The sequence below is a fragment of the Chinchilla lanigera genome, unplaced genomic scaffold, assembly GCF_000276665.1.
Source record: "Chinchilla lanigera isolate Chin_1 unplaced genomic scaffold, ChiLan1.0 scaffold00011, whole genome shotgun sequence".
NCBI classification, from domain to species: domain Eukaryota; kingdom Metazoa; phylum Chordata; class Mammalia; order Rodentia; family Chinchillidae; genus Chinchilla; species Chinchilla lanigera.
Genome location: NW_004955412.1, coordinates 4943956 through 4964405, shown reverse-complemented (window position 1 = coordinate 4964405; position 20450 = coordinate 4943956). Strand labels below are relative to the sequence as shown.

The 20450-nt window shown below is 39.0% G+C and overlaps 1 protein-coding gene across 1 annotated transcript in view; it reads left to right on the top strand.

The window, feature by feature from the left end:
• Trpc6 (transient receptor potential cation channel, subfamily C, member 6) overlaps positions 1-20450 on the top strand; it is a gene marked incomplete in the record, with an annotated part of 114640 nt that overhangs the window by 55273 nt on the left and 38917 nt on the right. The window contains 1 exon segment of the mRNA XM_013511254.1: positions 14566-15340. Within this exon segment, the coding sequence (XP_013366708.1) occupies positions 14566-15340 (775 nt within the window).

Sequence of the window (20450 nt, the reverse complement as noted above, 5' to 3'; positions counted from 1 at the left end):
CAAAAAAGAAAAAACAAAAAAGAAGAAATCCATCAAAAAGTTGGTTTTTTTTAAAGACTAGACAACGTAGACAAACCCTTAATCCATCTTATCATACAGGCAAGAAAAGACCCAAATCAATGCAATTAGAAATGAAAACAGTGACGTCATAAGAGACACCATCAAAATTCAGATTATTAGTAATTATTTTTCAAACTTACACACAACTAAACTGGAGAGTTCTAAAGAAACAAATAGATTGCTAGACTCATATGAACTACCAAAAGTGAACCAAGAAAATATAAAACCATAAATACATGAATAACTGGCAACAGAATAGAAGCAATAGTAAAAATCCTACCAATTAAGAAAAGCCCAGATCCAGACGAATTCACTGCTTCATTCTATGAGAAATTCAGGTAGGATTCTCCTCAAGCTCTTGAATGAAACTGAAAGGGAACGAATGCTCCCAACCTCACTCTTGGATCCTAGCTGTCTTAGTTACTTCTGTCTTTGCTGAGACAAAATACCCAGCACCCAAAGTTAAAAGAGAAAAGGTTGATTTGGGCTCACAGTTTATAGAGGCTTCAGCCCGTCGTTAGCGGGCTCTAGGGCAGGGTGGCGTGGCAGAAGGCATTGCAGAGGAGAAACAGTTCATAGCACGGGGGGCAGGCAGAAGGCAGTGAGCAGCGAAGGGGTGGAGCAGCAAAAGCAGAAGCAGCTTCTTTGCATTCTATCCAGGCTACTCGCCTTTCGAGCGGTGCCCCCCACGCCCGGGGTGGGGCACCCTTCATCCCATACAGTAATCCGGTCACCTTTGAAACTCCCACCTATGACTGTGTGAGGGTTTGGGGGGGTATCACACACAAGCCAGAACACTAGTGTTACCCTGATTCCAGAATGAGATAAGGATCCAGCCAAAAAAGGGGACTACAGGCCCATCTCTTTACTAAACAGAGATTCCAAAATCCTCAACAAGATGCTGAAACAGAATGCAGCAAACCATTAAAAATTTCATCTATCATGACCGAGTAAGTTTCATCCCAGGGATACAGACGTGGTTCAACGTATGCAAATTATAAATGTAATATACCCACCAACAGATGAATGGATAAAGAGAATGTGGTATTTATACACGCTGGAGTAGTACTCTGCCGTAAAGGAGAAACTTGAGTCATTTATAGGAGAGTGGATGTACCTTGGGACAATTATGTGAAGTTATACAAGCCAGAAAAATGGTTTCCTTGGTATGAGAACCTCCCCAGCAAAGAAGTAAAATAAAGGCTACATGACTACTTCTCATATGGAAGGGGTTTAAGAGATGAAGAGAGGGAGCTGAAGGGAGGGGAAGGAATTCTTTGAAGAAAGAATTAAGTTGTGTCATTTACATGTACCCACTCCCCATAACGTAATTGTTATACATTGGAAACACGTACTAATAAAAAAGTAAAAATTGAAAAAAAATTAACATTCATTTAGTGATCAATGGCAGAGATAGAGGATTGCGAAGTAGAGTGTTTAGAGGAAATACAAATTTTGCTCAGAGTTCTTAACTTGGATGGGGGAAAGGAGAAAAGATGGAAGGGAAAATATTGATATATAGAAGATAGCTAAGATAATTGCACTACTATCTATTAATTCACTGAGAGGAATAGTTAGTACTTGTATTGTTGGATCAATTTTGCATGCCTATGTCTGGTAATCTGAGCAACTACTTTGAAGATAACAATATGCAATATAATAACTGTTGTTAAGTTCCTGCCTTTTTTTTGAAATTCCAAGTCATTTTTATTGTTTTTTTCTCTTTAAAATAAAAAATAAATTCATCAGCATAACAATATGCTTAAGTTGATAAAAAGTGGGTTGAATTATATTTGTATGGACAGAAGAGGTTCAATTTTACCTCTTGAAAGACAGTCGGAGAAGAGAGTTAGATAAGACCACTTTTTCGTGGGAAACTAGAAACTTGTCTTTTGCTCATGTGTTACCAAAGCGTCCAGGCATTAGTCAGTAAGTTTGTGTTCTGTTGTACTGAAGCAATAGCTTTATTGATTTGACTGAGTTTGTGGTTTTTACTCTACTTTGCAGAAGTCACATAATTTTATAGCTTGAGTTACCTTGAAAATCCCATTTTAAAAAGAAACACACTGACCACATACCTCAAAGTTAAATGTAGTTGGAAGTGGAAGAAGCCATAACCCATCCTGGGCTCAACATTATTAGATGCCTTCCAGCTACAAGCTGGTCAAATATATAGCCTTCAATGTAATTCTGTTTTACTTTTGTAAAATTGGTTTTAAAAATTAAAAAAAGAGTAGATGAGCCAAAACTGATTGGTGACCTTACTCCGGCGTGCAGCATGGACTTGTCCGAGAGCGTGTACTGCCTCAGGAATGTGCTTTGACCTACTTTGGGGGCAGAGCAGAGAGCAACCGGCATGGCTCTGCTGAGCCCTACACCTCCTAGGACTCAGTCAGCTGCTGACGGACACAGAGGCTTGTGTAATGCTCAGGAAAGCTGGTTCTGCACAACAAACCAGGCTCTGCTCTGCGCGTCAATATTTCCAAATAAAAAACACAGAAATATTTAAACTCTCCCACCAGTCCTGTGATAGAGGAAGATTATCATCTTCATTTTGCAAGAAGCTAGACAGTCAGCAAACAGCCAGAGCAGAACTAGAATTCAAGTGTGTTGTTCTGGTCTTTGTCCCTTTACCTACTGTAGAGCTAGGTATTTAATTAAAAAATTGAGCACAAAATGAGAAAATAAAAGCTTAACACAGGAATATCTGACATTGTGATACTAAGAATAATATAAGGATAAGATTATAAAATGTATATTATTTCTGAAAGTCTTAGGGCAATATTTACTATTTATGATACTTTCTAAGACTTTGCCCTGCATTTCAAAGTCACCAATCCATTTAAAAGAGAGGAATGGAAGTTTTTGGAAGTCTTTGGTTTATATTAAGTGAGTAGATAAAATTTGCTGTAGTTTTGTGACAGTTTGTATACCCACAAATCTGTGATCTAAAAGCTGGTCTATTATTAATTAGATTACATATTTCTGGTAAGCGAAATCGTAAACGAACAGTTATTTTGTGGAAAGTGAAATGAACATGATTGTATCTGTGGAGCAATCCGCCTTCTTTTCCCCTCCGGCTCCTAAATGATACAGAAAAATGAGAAGGAGTCATGCTTTATTGATAAATACTTCATTTCAAATTTCAACCCTCTGATGGTGGAGATAGTTTGTGTCATATAGTTGTGCATTTAGCTACTGATGATAAATGAAATTCTAACCATTATAAGTTTTAGAAAGTTAAAGTTAAGCTGTATTAGGTGTATGTACCAACCCCCTTGATGACTGTAAGCACCATGTACTGCAGACTAATGAAAAATGTTTCCTGATATGGAGTAAAAGAGTTTGAGAAACTCCCAAAATGTGGCAGAAGTGGTTTTGATTCATTTATCTTTACCATTCTGTTTATTTCTCTTGTTCCTTTCTTTATTTGAATATTTATAAAACATTTTGAGCTTCATCTTATGACATTTTGTGTAACGCGTTTTGTAGTTGGCTCTGGAATCCAGAAATGAGTGCAGCTTTTGCAAGCACATATATGCAAGAATAGCAAGGGAAACAAATACATGTAATGAAGAGTGATGATAACAGAATGGCACATGTTTTAAGAATAGTGTCGCAAATCTCAAGCACAGAATAGTCTCAAGATTAAAAAACAGACACCACGGTGATGAAATTGCCCTTTTGGCTCTGCTGACATTAGAGTCTTTTCCCCTTAAGGTGCTTATTTTATTGAATTTTTAATTGGCACATGGTAATTGTATATATTTGTGGGATAGACTATGATATTTCAATATATATATATTTAATATGTAAAGATCAAACAAGGGTAATTAGCATAGCCCTCGCCTCAAGCATTTATCATTTTTGCGATGAGAACACTCAAAATTCCTTCTTCCAGCTATTTTGAAATGTATAACAAATTATTAGCTCTAGTCATTCTACTCTGCTGTAGAGAACTGGAACTCACTCTCCCTTCCAGCTGTACTATGGCACTCGGCTCTCGTTAACCAAACCTCCGAATTTCCCTTTCTGGCCCGCTCCTCAGCCTCTAGTAAGCACTGTTCTGCTCTGCTGGGGTGACACACTGCAGCTTCCGCATCTGCTCGGGAACACGCCTTGTCTTTCTGGGTGTGGTTTCTGTCCCTTAACATAATATCCTAAAGGCTCTTCCACGTGGCTGAAAAATAACAGTATTTCATTCTTGGTATGGCTAAATTCCATTATCTATTCATCAGTTCATGGACACCTAAATTTATTACGTTCCTTGCATAACATGAAAAATGCTGAAATGAAGATGAGAGCACAGATGTCTTTTACACACAATGACTTCATTTCCTTTGGCTGTGTATCCAGTGGTGGAATTGCGGATCATATGGTAGTTCTGTTGTCAGTTTTTCGAGGAACATCCATACTGTTTTTGTATTATGCTGTGCTAATTTACATCCCTTCCAACAGTGTTCAAATGTTCCCCTTCCTCTATATCTTTATCAACACATTTTACCTTTTCAACAGTGACCATTCTAACTGGGGTGAGGTGATAGCTCATTGTGGTTTTGAGTATCCCTGATGTTAGTGTCTTTGACCATTTTTCTGTACCCCTGCTGCTCACTGCACAGAGAAATGCCTATTGAAGTCATTTGCCTGATATCACAGTCTTGAATAATCATGATTAAAATACTTGAAGTTCATAACAAGTGAGGTATAGATTTATCCTAAGTTGAATAACAGAAAACAGTAATTGCATAGTAACCCTAAAAGCAGATTTGATGCCTCCATCCCATTGTTTCTTTAAGGAACTTAAGGTTCAGGAGGATGACACCTAATAAATTGCATGTTCAGGATTTCTAATTTGGCCTGTCTTTCCTCAAATCTTTGTTCTTCCAAACATTTTGCATGGTCCCCAAAGCTGTGTAAAACCAGATCCCTCAGGACTCAGCTCTCACTTCCCTTAAATTTGTTTTTCATTATTTTCAGGTCTGCACTTGGAATTGTACACAAAATATAGACTGGTAACCCAATACCCAAGTTTAAAAACTCAAATCTCCTAAGTTGGAATTCTGAGCTCCTAAGGGAATTACCTAAATCCTCTCCTTTCTCTCTAAGGTGGAAGTCTTAAGTGCTCAACTGTGAACAGAAATGGACGTTCAGCTTCCAAGCCTGAATGCTAGGCCTTCAGTTAAACTGATAGGAACCTGAAATTCCCTTAAGACAGGAAACTCTTGCGTGTTTCAACATAAGGGAATTGTTTTTTACTATGTCTGAATTATAGTTTATTATCTACCTAGTTAATCATAGTAAGTGGGACAAACTACACTCTTGTTGTTATTTCCTGAAAATGCTTACAGTCTCAGGAAATTTTTCCTTGTTTTTCAGGACTACTGACCTATGCAAGCATGGTTTTCTCTGATTGGAGGATTGCTGTTGCTTATCCCTACTCTCTGCCAGCTCCTTCATTCTTAGACTAAGAGATGTTTCATCACGAGGCTGATGAAATTCCGTATCCCCTGAGCTGGGTTGGAAACTGCTTTCTATTCATTTATGTAGCATACTGCTTCCCTTTTGATAATATTTATTTTCCTGTGATCTTTCATTTTTCTTTTCTGCCATCTAATATCTCTCCCTCCCATATCCCCCACATTCCTAACATAGCCTGTCATGAACAGGTTTCTTTAGTTGTTATTTCTGGGAACCAACAGCTACAGCTCGGGCTCTTTATAACCATTTCGAACGCATCTGTGACACCAGATTACCCTTTTTGTCACTCAAAATCCAAGTTATTCATCTAAGCCTCATATGAAAATCACCTTAAAATTCAGATGGATGAATCTTAGTTACGTCTAATTTTTTAAAACAATGGATTTCCTGAACGTAAGTGTGGGTATCTCTTTTGGTAGATAGCATATAAAAAGGAAAAATAAGCTCAGAAAGGTGAGAAATGGTGATACATCAGTGACTCATAATAAAAATGCACTTACCATTTTCTCTGTGAATATGTGTTCATCAATAATTTCTGAAGGAATTAAACAAGGCCACGTCAGGTTCACTTACAGAGCAGTGCTGGGTGTTGTCACTCCGGCCTACCCCCTCTACCCTTCGCACGCTGCCCTTGCCCTGGGGTCCCAGCGTCGGGGCACATCTGTGCAGGCCGCATCAGTGGGACCATTTGTCCCCAGGCTTTGGGCTGAGTTTAGCCTGTAAGGGTCATGCATGGGACATCAGAGGCCAAGCGAGTGAGACCACGGAGCCTGACTCTTTCTTTGAGTATGGGTTGCTTTACCTGTGGTCAGCACCCCAGTCAAGTGGTCCTTGCCTGACAGTGGCCTTGCTTAATTTCTGGTAACCGTGCTTTCCTTATATCCATTTTGCTCTAAGCCCACATTGTTCCAGACTTGGGCCCGACTTGCTGCCAAGTTGGAATTCCCTAGCTTTGGCCCACAAATTCCCCAAGTTTCTTCATTAAAGTCCAGTTCATTCAACTTCAGTACGCTTCCTTTCCCTCCCCGGAATGTGTCTCACACAGAGATTATTCGTGCAATGGGGAAACACGCTTGTGAAATACATAGGATTAAGATGGCTGTTGATAATAGAAACAAAGGTTTTAAACCTCTTCCTTTGATGGGATAATTACAATACATTTTGGCGGTATTACATAAACTTCTTAACATTCCCAAGAGTGCTCTATCAAAATAAATCAAACTAAGTGTCAATGCCCAGAGCTCTACCAAGGAGCATTTCACAGAAGGAGGACGTGACACATGAAACAAATTGAACTACACACTGGAGACTAAAAGGGAAGGATGACATTTCAGATACAGTTGTTTTATAAAAAGCCGTTTCTATAACTGTGCCATTATTTACGTGTGTTTTTATTCTCTCACATTTTGGTTTCTAATTTATACAAGCAAGATGTTGATTGATGATACAAACAAACTAAACATATGTAACATGCTCCAGCTATCTTTTCTGTCTCATTTTTGCTGGCTACCAACCAAAAATGACGACCAGATCAGGCTTCTGTCGTCTCCCTGGGGAACACTAAGGCAGGTATGATGTCCTGTGACTGATCCAACAGAAAGTTCGGAGTTGATGCAATGAGAAGAGTTCCTGGAGAAAATCGAAGCCGACTGAATCAGAATGAAGAATTGACTGTCTGGAAAACTGCCTAGAAGTTAGAGGGATTTGGGGTGCACTGTGAAGGGGGCTGGGTGGTCATACTTTCTGTGTAACGTGAAGGACAGGCAGGGCTCGTGGGGCAGATGGAAAAATACTAGTTCTGCCTTTAAGGGTAAGAAAATCTGAATAATGTCATTAAAATCTGCCTTTCATATGATTTGTACCCTACTGAGCTGGCTATTTATTTGAAATTAATATGAAATATTATATATACCAGGACGTGCTGTGGTGGTTTTTACACTTCCTTCTTTTTTTGTTTGTAGGCATATACATTATAGGGGTCTGCTGTTGGGTTAATAGGGAACAAAAAGGCTATGAACTTTATCGCTTTGACAGAGGGATGCATTTGGCAGTTGCACATGAGTGCCTGCAACGTGCCACCTACTAAGAGGCACTGGTAAGCAAAATAAAACAGACCTTGCTCCTAGAGGACCAAGGGAAGTCACTCCGATTGTTCACCCTTTCCTCAATCCCTGAGGAAGGGCCTGGGGTTTTCAGCCACAGGTTAGGTAGACAGGGTGAAAATAGAATCACGTTATAAAATTAGAATGAAACCGCTATCATTCGTCTTGCTGGTTGTATTGATTATTTGTCTCTAAATATTCAAGTGTAATTCTTCTGGGTAATTTCTCATACATTAAAGTGCAGATCCTAGAATTTCTTTTATTTCTACTTTTCTAGGATGAATCAGCATACTCTACTTGTGTGTCTTGTGTGTTGGGGGTAGTTGCATGTTAATCATATTTCTAACCCCCTTGTTTTAGTATAATTGGGCTTTAATTCCAGTATTTGCAATAATTTTTAGAGCAAATAGTGGAAGTTAGGGTGGGTATTTAATATGGAATTTGATTGGTATAGCAACAGTTCCATTTGATAGAAGTGCTGCATCTTTGAACAGGAAGTAGAGAAAATGACCACACATACTCTAGACTCACGCACAGTGCATTCTATTCAGAAGCTTATTTGTGTTGCTGGCGTTTTCAGTGAAGGTGGATTATTCCGTATTTCACTATCTGGGGCAACAGGCACCATTTTACTAGACAAGAGAAAGAGGAATGAGGTATGTAAAAACTTGATTTTTATGACCTAATTGATATTTGAATGTTCTGAGCAGTAGCTAATTATATTCTTTCCTAGAACTGGTATTTATTGCAATGAAACAAAATCTAAAAGTACAGACATGAAAGTGGATGTTATTAAACTTTTAACCATGCCAAGAATAGCTAAATGAAGAAAATTTCTTAATACTTTTTTTTAAATATAAGAGCTGACTTCGAAAAATTGCCCTTCTTCTGAAATTAAAATACCTGTTTTGTGGACAAAGTGCTGCAGTCTGAATTGTTCCTCTTCTTAATAGACTGTTTTTCTAGGTTATATATGCTATTAGCACACAATTCTACAGTACAGCTTTATGAAATCCATTTGTAGAGAGGTAATATAATCTACTGACATCTTCCGTGAAATATTCAAATGTTTTTTATTTAAAGATTTGTTTTACATATTTTGCTTTTGCATTTGAAAGCCAAGGATTAAACAAGACCATTTGTGACAAAAAAGGTACAGGGTCTTTTGTTGCTTCTCTGGAGGACAATTCAGAAAAAAAACCAGCAGTGGCAGAGAATGCATTTTATTCCATCAACACATAAGCAGTTTTCACTTTATCTTGCTACTCTTTGGAGATGGGTACTAATTTTATTGTGCATACATTTTTTCTAGTTCCACAACAATAGAAAATGCTTAGGTAAACGTTCTAGTTTTTTTGATGTAATGTTGAATAATGACAACCTAACCTTTTAATAAAGATGTGTCTGAAATTTATGCCATTGAATTGGATGGATATTTGTGCCATAACAACTAAGAAAGGGGGTGCTTTCAAAATGAAAACTTTTTAAAAATAAAAATGTTTTTGCTGCTCCTTCAAGAGGCCGGGTGTTTTGTGGGTGGAAGCCACAGATATGAAAGCCACAGTAGTTTAAAAGGAAAGAGGCCATATCCTCAAGATTATGACTTCTCAAGATACTTGCCATTTTATCACATAAATGGACACTAAAATGTAATAATGCAGGTTTATTCTAGTTCAATGTAAACTTAAAAGTTGCACATTACCAAATAAAACTTTGGCAACCACATTAAAATTAAGATATGAATAAAGGTATTAATAATAATTTTTTTCTCTTTAGAAAGACAAAAGTCTTTTGTGTCAATTTCCATCACATTTTTTTCATTTTTTCACGGGTCTTCTTGCGTAACAACCGAAAAACGATAAATCCAAGGGTGCTTCTTGTTCTTTTAAGTGCATATTCCTGTGGCTGTAAAAAATGCCATTTGACTTTAAGTGCTGTCACATTCCTAACCGTAATTGAGTTTAAAAGCAAACCTTTGAGATAGACTAGAATAATTATTTTTTCATTTTAATGGATGAAAGAGAACAAAGCAGAGTCAGGGTTCTTGAACTTTTTTGTGTTTGTTTCTATTTTATGACACTTTTGTGCATTTTTTTTATTCACACAAAACTTTTTTGGGGGCAAGTTTCCACTCAATACTTTTTTTTGTGGCGCTAGTGATTAAACCCAAGGCCTTAAACATGCTAGGAAAGTGCCCACTGAGGTGCACCCAGGCTGTGCTCTCAACACTTTCCCCGTGTTTTTATAAATCCCGTGATCCTAGTTCATCTTCCCATTTTACATTGTTTTCTTGTTCATTCTCCACATTGAGTGAAGATGTCCTGTCTCCCTAATCTTTGAAGTTTCTCTTTCCCACAGGAGAAGCTATATAAAATAATCCACATAGGAGAAGGGAGTAGAAGGCTAACGAAGTTATTAGAAGGTGAGAAACTGACAGAGAGAGGGAGGAAGGTTAAAAATTTCAGAAGGGAGATGAGGGATGATGGCTCAGGTAACAAACCCTGGTGACTTTCTGTCTTTTTAACTTTGTCTGTCCCGCTAAGTCAGAAACACTGCTGCCCTTCCAGAATTCCCCTTTGACTGAAGATCATCTTTTTCCTGAATCAACTTTTGCTTCAATCCAGTTATCGTAAGAGAAAACTGCACTCTCTTAGAAAAAAATATTAGAATATTTCCTTTAAAAGGAGAAATGAGTATTCCTTACCTATATGAAGGAAACTGTCTGATTTACAAAAGGGAACAAGGGGCTGGGAATTTAGCTCAGCAGCACAGCGCCTGCCTGGCAAGCACGAGGTCATGAGTTCGATTCCTGGTACCAGAAAAAAACCCCAAAAAACCAAAAAAAAGAAAAAGAAAAAAAAGAACAAAGTAAACAAATATAGAAAGAAACTAGGGGCAGCTCTCTCTATAGGCTGCATGAGTAATGTCCCAGAGAGATAAAAACTGATACTGTACTTCTGAAAGAAGAAAAATATTCTATAAAGACACATCTGAAGAAAAAAAGATATTCTTGAAAATTAAGAATGTAATATTAGAAAAATTTCCATAGATATATTAGAAGATAAAGTTGGAGAAATCTCTTGGAATATAATGTAAAAACATAAGTGATTGGTGACAGGAGAAAAAAAGAAGAAAATTAAAGGACAATTATGGAATATCCAGCATCCAAAAGGAGTTTGAAAAATGGAACCTTCAAAACAGAAACTAAAGTTATCTGATAGATGAGGCAGAGACACATTTCCCCCCGCGATTAAAAGGGTTTAACGAGTGCTTAGCATTCTGGAGGAAAAGTCTCCTTCCCATAATCATGTTTGAAAGGCCAACAAAGAAAATATTCAGAATCAAAATTGTACCATACTTTTAATAATAGGTGCAAAAACTAGGATCTAGGAGCTCCAGTGGTACAACTGGTTAGCGTGCACAGAACTTACATAAAAACTAGAATCAAGCAGAGTAAGGCCATCATAATTATTGTCAAGCTAGAATTCTTCACTCAGCCAAACTATCAAGTTTGAGGACAGGATAAGCTGCTTTAGGCATAGTTAATCTCAAAGAATTTATCCTCCATACACGTTTTCTCAGTCATCTTCTGGAAGATGTGCTGAACCAGAAGAAGGAAAGTAAATTAATAAAGAAGAAGATCTGGAGTACAGAAAACAAGGAACCCAACACAAAAGTGAAGAAAATTATGTTCCTTGGGATGGCAGGAAAAGATAAACTCAGGGACAATATAAATTTAGAAAGTGTAGAAACCAACTTGTTAATAATAGCAGATTAGAAGGCCACAGAAATGATTCTTCAAGATGCTAAAGTTATTAAACAAGAGGATGAGAGAAGACAGGAAGAGAAAGCATAAGGGTGGGTGAGGTGGGGCGTGAGTGTGATCAAAGTGTCTTATGTAAGTTGAAATGCCCCTGAAATCCTGTGAAAATGGGGCAGAGTGTGGCAGGGGGTGGTGATGGGGAAATGATTAAAGTATGTTAGGTACAAGTAAAAATTCGCTGAAATGAAACCCATGAATCTGTAGAATTAGTATGCATGATGAAAAATGTAGGAAAAATAAGCTAAACTTGAAAAGAAATCGCATGGTATGTTGAATGTACTAAAATAAGATTTATATGGAAGGAGATGAGAATTTGGTTGGATGAGTCATATGTGCACAAAGCATTAAACCACGAGGATCATTTTGATTACCGGGTTTTAGGTCATAGGGAAGCTGAAGCAGAAAAGATATCACATTTCACTACTGGTCTTAGCTTTGACAAGCACGTGCATTGTCCTAATGTTAACAAGAAACAGGTAACTAAAGAAAGTCATGTACAACTACCTTGAAAATATAAAGGACTGCAAAGTGTGCGCATGTGCACATGTGTGGGTGTGTGTGTGAGGCAAGGTTAGGGTGAGACAGGTGTAGAAGTGTGGTGTGTGAAAATGAGCCTAACTCCTAGCCTTCATTATGGGATGTCCATCGGTAATGTCAAACCCGAAAAATAGCAATATAACCACATTGCATATTCCTTTAAGTTATAAAATAGTTAAAGTAGTTGAATTGAAATGTATTGCTTCTGCAGATCAGTGAGTGGGAAAATGATGGATGACAGCTTCTTATTTTGTAATTTTTTATAGAGTCCTTAAAATACATATTTATTACCTTGATAAAAGTAAACTGGGATAAAAAACAAAATTATATCTATCCAGAAAATGTAGTTATAAAAAAGCATTTCTTTGTTACCAAGCTAAGTTACATGCACATTATCTAAAAACCCAACTTGGAAAATATTACTATTGCCGGCCGTGGCGATGCACCTGTAATCCCAGCCCTCAGGAGGCTGAGGCAGGAGGATCATTGCAAGTTCGAGACCAGCCTGGGCTACAAAGTGAGCTCAAGGCCAGACTGAACTCCATAGCGAGACCCTGTCTCAAAAAAAGACAGACAAAAACAAAAACAAAAACAAAATCAAAACAAAAATTAAAAAAAGGAAACATTACTATCATATATTTGGCTATTGGCCCTTCATTTCCCTTTTTAAATTTACACAAAACATTAGTTTAGATCTAAAACATTAGTGAAGATCTTTGCTAGCTATGGAAATCACAGGTGGCTGAAAATCTATGAAAAGTATCTGGGAATATGGGAGCATACTCATGAAATCCCTTGGAGAATTATAATCTGTGAGTTTATGAAATGTTAAGTTTTTTTCTCTTGATGGCATCGCTGCCACTGACAGCATTGCCTGGAAATTTGGCATCGAGGTGGCTAACACCTAGAAGGAGGAACGATTAGGTTCTCTAGCCCTGGCAGCACTGCAGGAGAAGATGGTTTAGGAGGGCTTTGGATGCCATTTGGCCTCTTCAAACATGAAATATGTGACAGTCTTTTTTTATTTTAAAGAGAAAAAAAAAAAAACCCAATAAAATAACAACACCCAAGACAAAAACAAACAGTATAAAAACAGTAAAAAATGATACAGGATTTCAAAACAAGATGCTAGGAATTAACAATGGTTATATTACATATTGTTGTCGTCAACAGAGTTGCTCAGATTACCAGATGTAAGAATGCATGATTGCAGGGGCTGGGGATTTAGTTCAGCGGCAAAGCGCCTGCCTGGCAAGCGCAAGGTCGTGAGTTCAGTTCCCGGTACCGGAGAAAAACCAAAAAAAAAAAAAAAGAATACATGATTGCTCAAACCATTAATGAGAATAAAAAGCAATAAAAATATTAGAAGAGGCGTGGCATACGGAATATTTATAAAGAGAAAAAACAACATTCATTTGTCATACTTTCGTCCTTCTTAACGGCCTCCTCTATCACCTGATCCTCCCTCATTTCTTTCTGCAAGAACTTGTCCTACTCTGGATTTCCACTTAGTGATAAGATTTGAACCTTAATTTGAATTAAAGATTTTTTAAACTCAGAAAAGATATGAATCAGTAGGGGATAAAGAAAGATATGAATCAGTAGGGGATAAAGTCCCCATTGCAGCATTCTGATCAGAGGAGAAGCCCTTGAATTTGTTATCACACATTGATGGCCTACCCTAGGGCAGCCAACTGTTTGACCACTGCCTCCATCACAGGGGTGTTCCTTCCCACCTGGCGTCTTGATTACTTTTTCTTTGCAAGTCTGTAGTGACTTTTAGGATGACAGATCTCAAGCTTTAATCGTCCCTGTTCACGCGACCTCTTTCTCGGCTCTGGTCGTTGTGCTGGGGAAAGCACTGCATTTACCTGTAAACCATGTCTCACCATTCCAGAACACACTCTCCCCCGGCTCCTACTCATCCTTCTGCGCCCTCCATGCCATTTCCTCTCAGAAGCCGGGTTAGATGCCTCCGCTAGAGGCTCACGTGACAGCGAACGAGCTGATAACAGGGAAGTGTGTTAACTGACCCTTTCTCTCTTTAGACTATAAGAGTTGAGGGGATGAAGAATACCAATATTTTTACCATTTATTTTCCTAGGCCTAATAAAGTGCCTGAACAAATATGGTGGGGTGAGGGGGCGGGACTCAAGAAATGTGACTAGTGAATTTGCTGTCTTCTCTGCTTTTTAAAAATAACTGCACACCCTCATATTGGTGCCCGAGCACGCATAAGAGGCTTAGCATTTTCTAAGTCTATACCGTGTGTAGTTGAGAAGAACATGTTAACCTCTCTGTGAATGGTTTGGAAAAAGTGCGGCAACTGCCATTGTACACCCCACATTTCGAATGTTAAAGTCTGTAAACTGCTTAGCTTTCTTCCAGGAGAGTTCTTAGAATCCACTATCACATAAATGCATCCTCACTTTCCAATATAGAAAGTCGAGAGATGGTGAGACAGTACCTAACATGCTGAGGAGTACATTAGGTAAATGGCAGGTCATTCTGGCGCACTGAAATGCTGCTAATACAGTTTGTTCACGATCTTTCTGTTTATTGCAGCCGGGGCACCGACAACAGACTAACTCACCGGCGGCAGACAGTTCTTCGTGAGAAGGGGAGAAGATTAGCTAATCGAGGGCCAGCATACATGTTTAATGATCACGCAACGAGCCTCTCCATCGAGGAAGAACGCTTTTTAGATGCAGCTGAATATGGCAACATCCCGGTGGTGCGGAAAATGTTAGAAGAATGCGTCTCCCTCAATGTGAACTGTGTGGATTACATGGGCCAGAACGCCCTGCAACTGGCAGTGGCCAACGAGCACCTGGAAATTACAGAGCTTCTCCTCAAGAAAGAAAACCTTTCTCGGGTTGGGGATGCGTTGCTTCTCGCTATTAGTAAAGGTTATGTCCGGATTGTGGAAGCAATTCTCAGTCACCCAGCTTTCGCTGAAGGTAAAAGGTTAGCCACAAGCCCGAGCCAGTCGGAACTCCAGCAGGATGATTTCTACGCCTATGATGAGGATGGGACCCGGTTCTCTCACGATGTGACTCCGGTCATTCTGGCTGCCCACTGCCAAGAATATGAAATTGTTCACACTCTGCTGCGGAAGGGTGCACGGATTGAACGGCCTCACGATTATTTCTGCAAGTGCGGTGAATGTAACCAGAAACAAAAGCACGACTCCTTCAGTCACTCCAGGTCTCGGATTAATGCCTACAAGGGCCTGGCAAGTCCAGCTTACCTCTCACTGTCTAGTGAAGATCCCGTCATGACAGCGTTAGAACTTAGCAATGAGTTGGCTGTGCTGGCCAACATCGAGAAAGAATTCAAGGTAGGTCACTAGCACTAGGGACTTCACCCTCCACAAACCAGAGTCCAGTTGTTTACAACTTCCGTGAGCTGCAATTACTGGGGATACTTGGTGATTTCATGTTTTATCCAATAAGCTTCTTATAATTACAGTACTAATTAATGGTTGATGGTTGTCATTTAGTGATTATCTACCAGACAGTGTTCATTTATTATGACTGGTCCTTATTACAGCCTTGAGGAAATATTAGTTTTTGTTCAGATGGAGAAATGGAAACACGAGAAGGTTAAGTAAAGCTCAAGTTCAACAGTTCCTAAATGATTCAGCTGGGATCAGAATGCAGGTATGCTGTACTCAAAGACACAGGCTCTTCCTCTTATAAAACATGGCTCTATATTCATATCACAGTGGTAAATGTTGTTGAGATCAGGAGGACAGATATCCTAAGGGAGTCACAGTTTGAACTGAAAGACAAATGCATGCGTGAATACATACGGTATAACGTGAGATGAAACCACTAGGTAGAGCTGTCAGCAATGCGCTATAGAAATTCAAGAAAGTAGTGTATGATAGGATTCAGCAAATTCACATGTGAGTTGGCATTTCAGCTGTAATATGACTAAATGAACAGAATTTTGGAAGGCAGAGAATGAGGGAAAATCGATTTTATAAGATGCAATAACAGCAAAGGCAAAGACTTACAGATATAAGTACTTTACTCATACCTTAAAGCATTATAGAGAACCTGGAATTCTCTTAATAAAATGCATCTAGAGATAAGTGGAGTTAGGTGCTGCTATTGTCCATTCGGTCTGTGCTGCTTTTGGAGAGGATGGGCACTTAGATTTCTAGCTGAAGAGCATCCCCACGAACACTGCTGAACTCCTGCATGGGCTGTCTGACCTGTCTTGGGGTGCTCGCCATGCCCTGCAATTGTTGTTTTTTACGATGCACCCTTCTCTTTCAGTGTACTATTTGTGACTTGGAATCATGTCTGGTTTATCAAGTACAGTATTTAACAAAGTAAACAACGATCTGATTTTTCTCTCTTCTCTATGCTATGAGACGTTTGTCTCTATATTCCAGGCCTTGGGAGATTGCAGTTTAAATCTCTCCTGGGCAGTTTTGTGGTACGATTTTGATTGAAAAAATGATATTGTGCCCCGCCCCCAGGATGTTGTGAGTCCATCCGTCCTGGGGTTCTATTTCTCAGGGAAAGGAGAAGAAAGCGACTGGTTCCCGAAAGCCGCAGTAGGTGTTTGTTTCCCAGGATGGAGGCTGCCTGGCAGCCGGGAATGCCAGAGAAACAATTGGTCCTTTCCAATCTCCTCTCAGATTCTTTCCTACTTTTCTCAAGACTCCTAGGACTTAGTGATTCAGAGAACTAACTTTAGAGGTTCAAATTAATGCAGTTTTTTGATATCTGATTCATTGTTTTTGTAATTTATATTTAGCTTTTATGTGATTTCACTGCTTAGATTTCAACTTTTTGGTTCCGTTACTGTGTCGTTCTTGTTACCCAGTTCTCTGACCACCAAAGACCATCCCATCCTTTACTTGTTTCGTTCACCTGCTTGTCTACGTCTTTCCGCCCTTGAGTCCATGAGGATGGAGAGGTGGAACACAGCACAAAGGCTGTTCAGTCCGCAGTCCTGCCCTGGGTTAGTTTATGATGTCATGGGAGGGAGAAGGTGGGTGTAGTAACCACACTGCGGAGCGTGGCCTCAGCGAGCGAGGAGAGCGCAGTGGTGTGTTATGCGTAGATCTGGAGCACCCCTGAAGGCCTCGTGTGTTTATAAGGTAGTTGGGTCACGGGGCCCTGTACTCATAGTGGATTAACATAGCTGAGTGTGCTTTAAATAGGGTCTGGATGGAAGAGGCGGGTCGCGGGGGCCTGACCTGCCCCACTTCCTTCTCTCTCCTCTTCCTGCCCGCCATGATGTGAGCAGCCTTTCTCTGCTAGGTCCCTCTGCCATGCTACCTCTGCCTTGGAGCCAGGCGACCACTGAAACCCTGAGCCAACACTAACCTGTCCCCCTTTCAACTGTGGGTGTCAGGTCCGTACCTCAGTGATGAGGAAAAGGAGGAAGCACCACATTTGACCGAGGTGTGAACTACTCATTGTCCCCAGCTGCACTGCAACGTGTGGTGGACCCCGTGGGCTATGAGTATTTAGAGATCTGGACACTCCCTTGTCTGTTCACCACACAGTTCCCTTACAGCGGTGCAGTACATATGGCTCAGCACTTTTGCTCCCTTTGTGCTTGCTGTGTTAGTCTTACCCTCTTTAGTGAGAGGTCTCTCTGACAGTGTAAGGGCAAAAGCATCCCTCTGAAAACCTAAAGCTCTTTAGCTGTGTGTTATTCTCAATGTCTTTAAAAAATCCGTTTCAAAATTTAAGTTTGTTTACTGTTAATAGAGGATAACGGTTTAAAGGATGTTTTAAAAAGAAGACCTGGAACTTGACAGTCAGCACTTTTTCTGATAAGAAGCCCTATTCAAAAGGTCCTGATCTTGCACAAAGAGAAAAGGGTAGTTCTTGGCTTTATTTTTTAAATTTTGTTACTATTATTTTTATTAGTACCTATTTGCAGTACATAATGGTTACATTTATTGTAGAGGAATTGGCTTTTTATAGTTTTAAAGCCTTTGACAAATGCAAAACAACAAAGCACATTTTTTATTTGCCAGCTACTAAGCTTTAAAATAGATATTATATTCTCTAAAACTAGTTTGGGGAACAGAGGTGAGAACGTTCTCAGAGGAAGGTGAGAGGGCTGGGGATTTAGCTCAGCAGCACAGCACCTGCCTGGCAAGCGCAAGGTCGTCAGTTCGATTCCCGGTACCGGAAAAACAAAAAAACAAAAAAGAAGAAGAAGGTGAGCTGCCGTGAGTTTCTGTGTCAGCTCTTAGGGAAGCCACGTTCTTCCACTACCCATGGCTGCTGTGACATTAAATGTGTTCCCAGGAGCCCAGGCTCTGTTTACAGAAGGATGTAGCTTGACAGGGCTGGAGAAGCTAATGTCTCTGAGGTGAGATTTCCTGCTAGGTCTGCAGCTTCTACTCTTCAAAAATAAATTCTTTTGAAACAATATATAGCCTTGTTGAAAGCTAGCAATATAAGAATGAAGAAAAAATTTTTAAAAATCATTGCTAATTTTGCTACAGGGAAATAAATGCTGCTTTACTACACATATGCTGCTGTCTTTTTTTTTCCTTTTTAAGTAGATCAGCTGCTAGGAATTGTAGGAAATGAGAGTTCTTAGAGGGTTGGCCAGCTAGACCTGGCAGGCTTCACAGGGACCTGAGAGATTGTGGCTGCTGCAGGGTATCTTCTCACCTATGTTCTTCAAATTCTTTTGTTTCCTTTCCACCTCAAGGACACCTGAAAAATTCTGTGCCATTTTAAAATTGATATCTATTTTTTGTTTTGTAAGTTTAAAGCAAGATTTCTGCATGGTGTGCACATTGCCATTTAGACATAGAACTCTTAAATTGCTCCTTCACATGCATACAGAGGGTTCAGGATGCTGTAATGATTTGATGGCCCCCATGAGCTATTTTAAGGATAACCGAATGACCTCTTCTTTAATATTCAAAGTGGCCGCATTGTCTCTTTTACTTCTTGAACTTTTATTTCTACTTCAATTTCCTCTATAAGTGTGAGGCTTAATGTAATAGCTTCTTATTATAAAGTCTTTATAGCCATCTATATAATTTAAATTGTATATCTGTATAAGTAAAAGCACACATATAGAATGCATATGTGTATATGAAATTTTAGAATTTATTTCCTGGGATTAAAGAGTTCTAAGTATTAAAAATATTCTGAAAAGAGTTACTGTTAAACATATTATTAGCAGACTTGATCAACACTACATAAATTGTATCCAATTGTTCAAAATAACAAGTATAAGCCAATTTTGAAAAGGAAATTTTAGCACCATAAAATAAAATTCTTACTGGGAATGCATCTTTAGGATTATTAACCATGTTGTCACTTTTGCAGTGTATTTGATGGAAGAAAAAAAAATATATATATCTTAAAACTACTTGTTAATAGAATGTGGAAATTGTTGAAGATTTTATGAAATATAATTAGGGATTGATTGAAGGAATAAACATTTCTTGACATAACTTAAGAACTACTAATGCATTAAATCTGAAAGAAATCACAGAAAAGTACTATTCAGGGGTTTTAACAAACATTCTGTGAAAACTTAGAGTCCTGGAAATCATTTCAAGTCAAACTGGAGAGTTGTCCTCAGTAACATTGTATGTCTTGCTCATTTGGGGTGCTTTTCTTTTCTAATTAGTACTTTCTCCAAAAGATGAGTATTAAGAATAGTTTAAAAAAAATGGGGGCTGGGGATTTAGTGGCAGAACACCTGCCTGGCAAGTGCAAGGTTGTGAGTTCAATTCTCGGTACCAGAAAAAAACAAACAAACAAAAAATAGTTTTAAAAAATCACATACATTTACATACATGAAAATCAATTTTTGTCTACACTAGTGCCCCCCTACCTGCAGGAGGTATGTTTTGAGGGCCTCTGTGGATGCCTGAATTCATGAACAGCACTGAAGTCTATGTATATATACTATTTTTCTTATGCATACTTTCATATTTAATGCTGTTACCATTTTTTGTATACATACCTTCACGTATTCAGTGCTGTTCTTCACTAAATACTTATTGTCCTTTTTTGAAATTTGAGATATAACAACATAACTAATACTAATGTTTCTTCTTCTACTCCTCCTCTTCCTCTTTCTTCTTCTCCTCCTCCTCCTCTTTCTTCTTCTTCTTGCTTCTTCTTCTTCTTCTTCTTCTTCTTCTTCTTCTTCTTCTTCTTCTTCTTCTTCTTTTCTTCTTCTTCTTCTTCTCTTTCTTCTTTCTTCTCCTCCTCCTTTTTCTTTCTTCTTCCTTCCTTCTTCCTTCTCCTTCTCCTTCTCTTTCTCCTTCTCCTCCTTCTTCTTCTCCTCCTTCTCCTCCTTCTCCTTCTCCTCCTTCTTCTCCTCCTTCTCCTTCTCCTCCTTCTTCTCCTCCTTCTCCTTCTCCTCCTTCTCCTTCTCCTTCTCCTCCTTCTCCTTGTCCTTCTCCTCCTCCTCCTCCTCCTCCTCCTCCTCCTCCT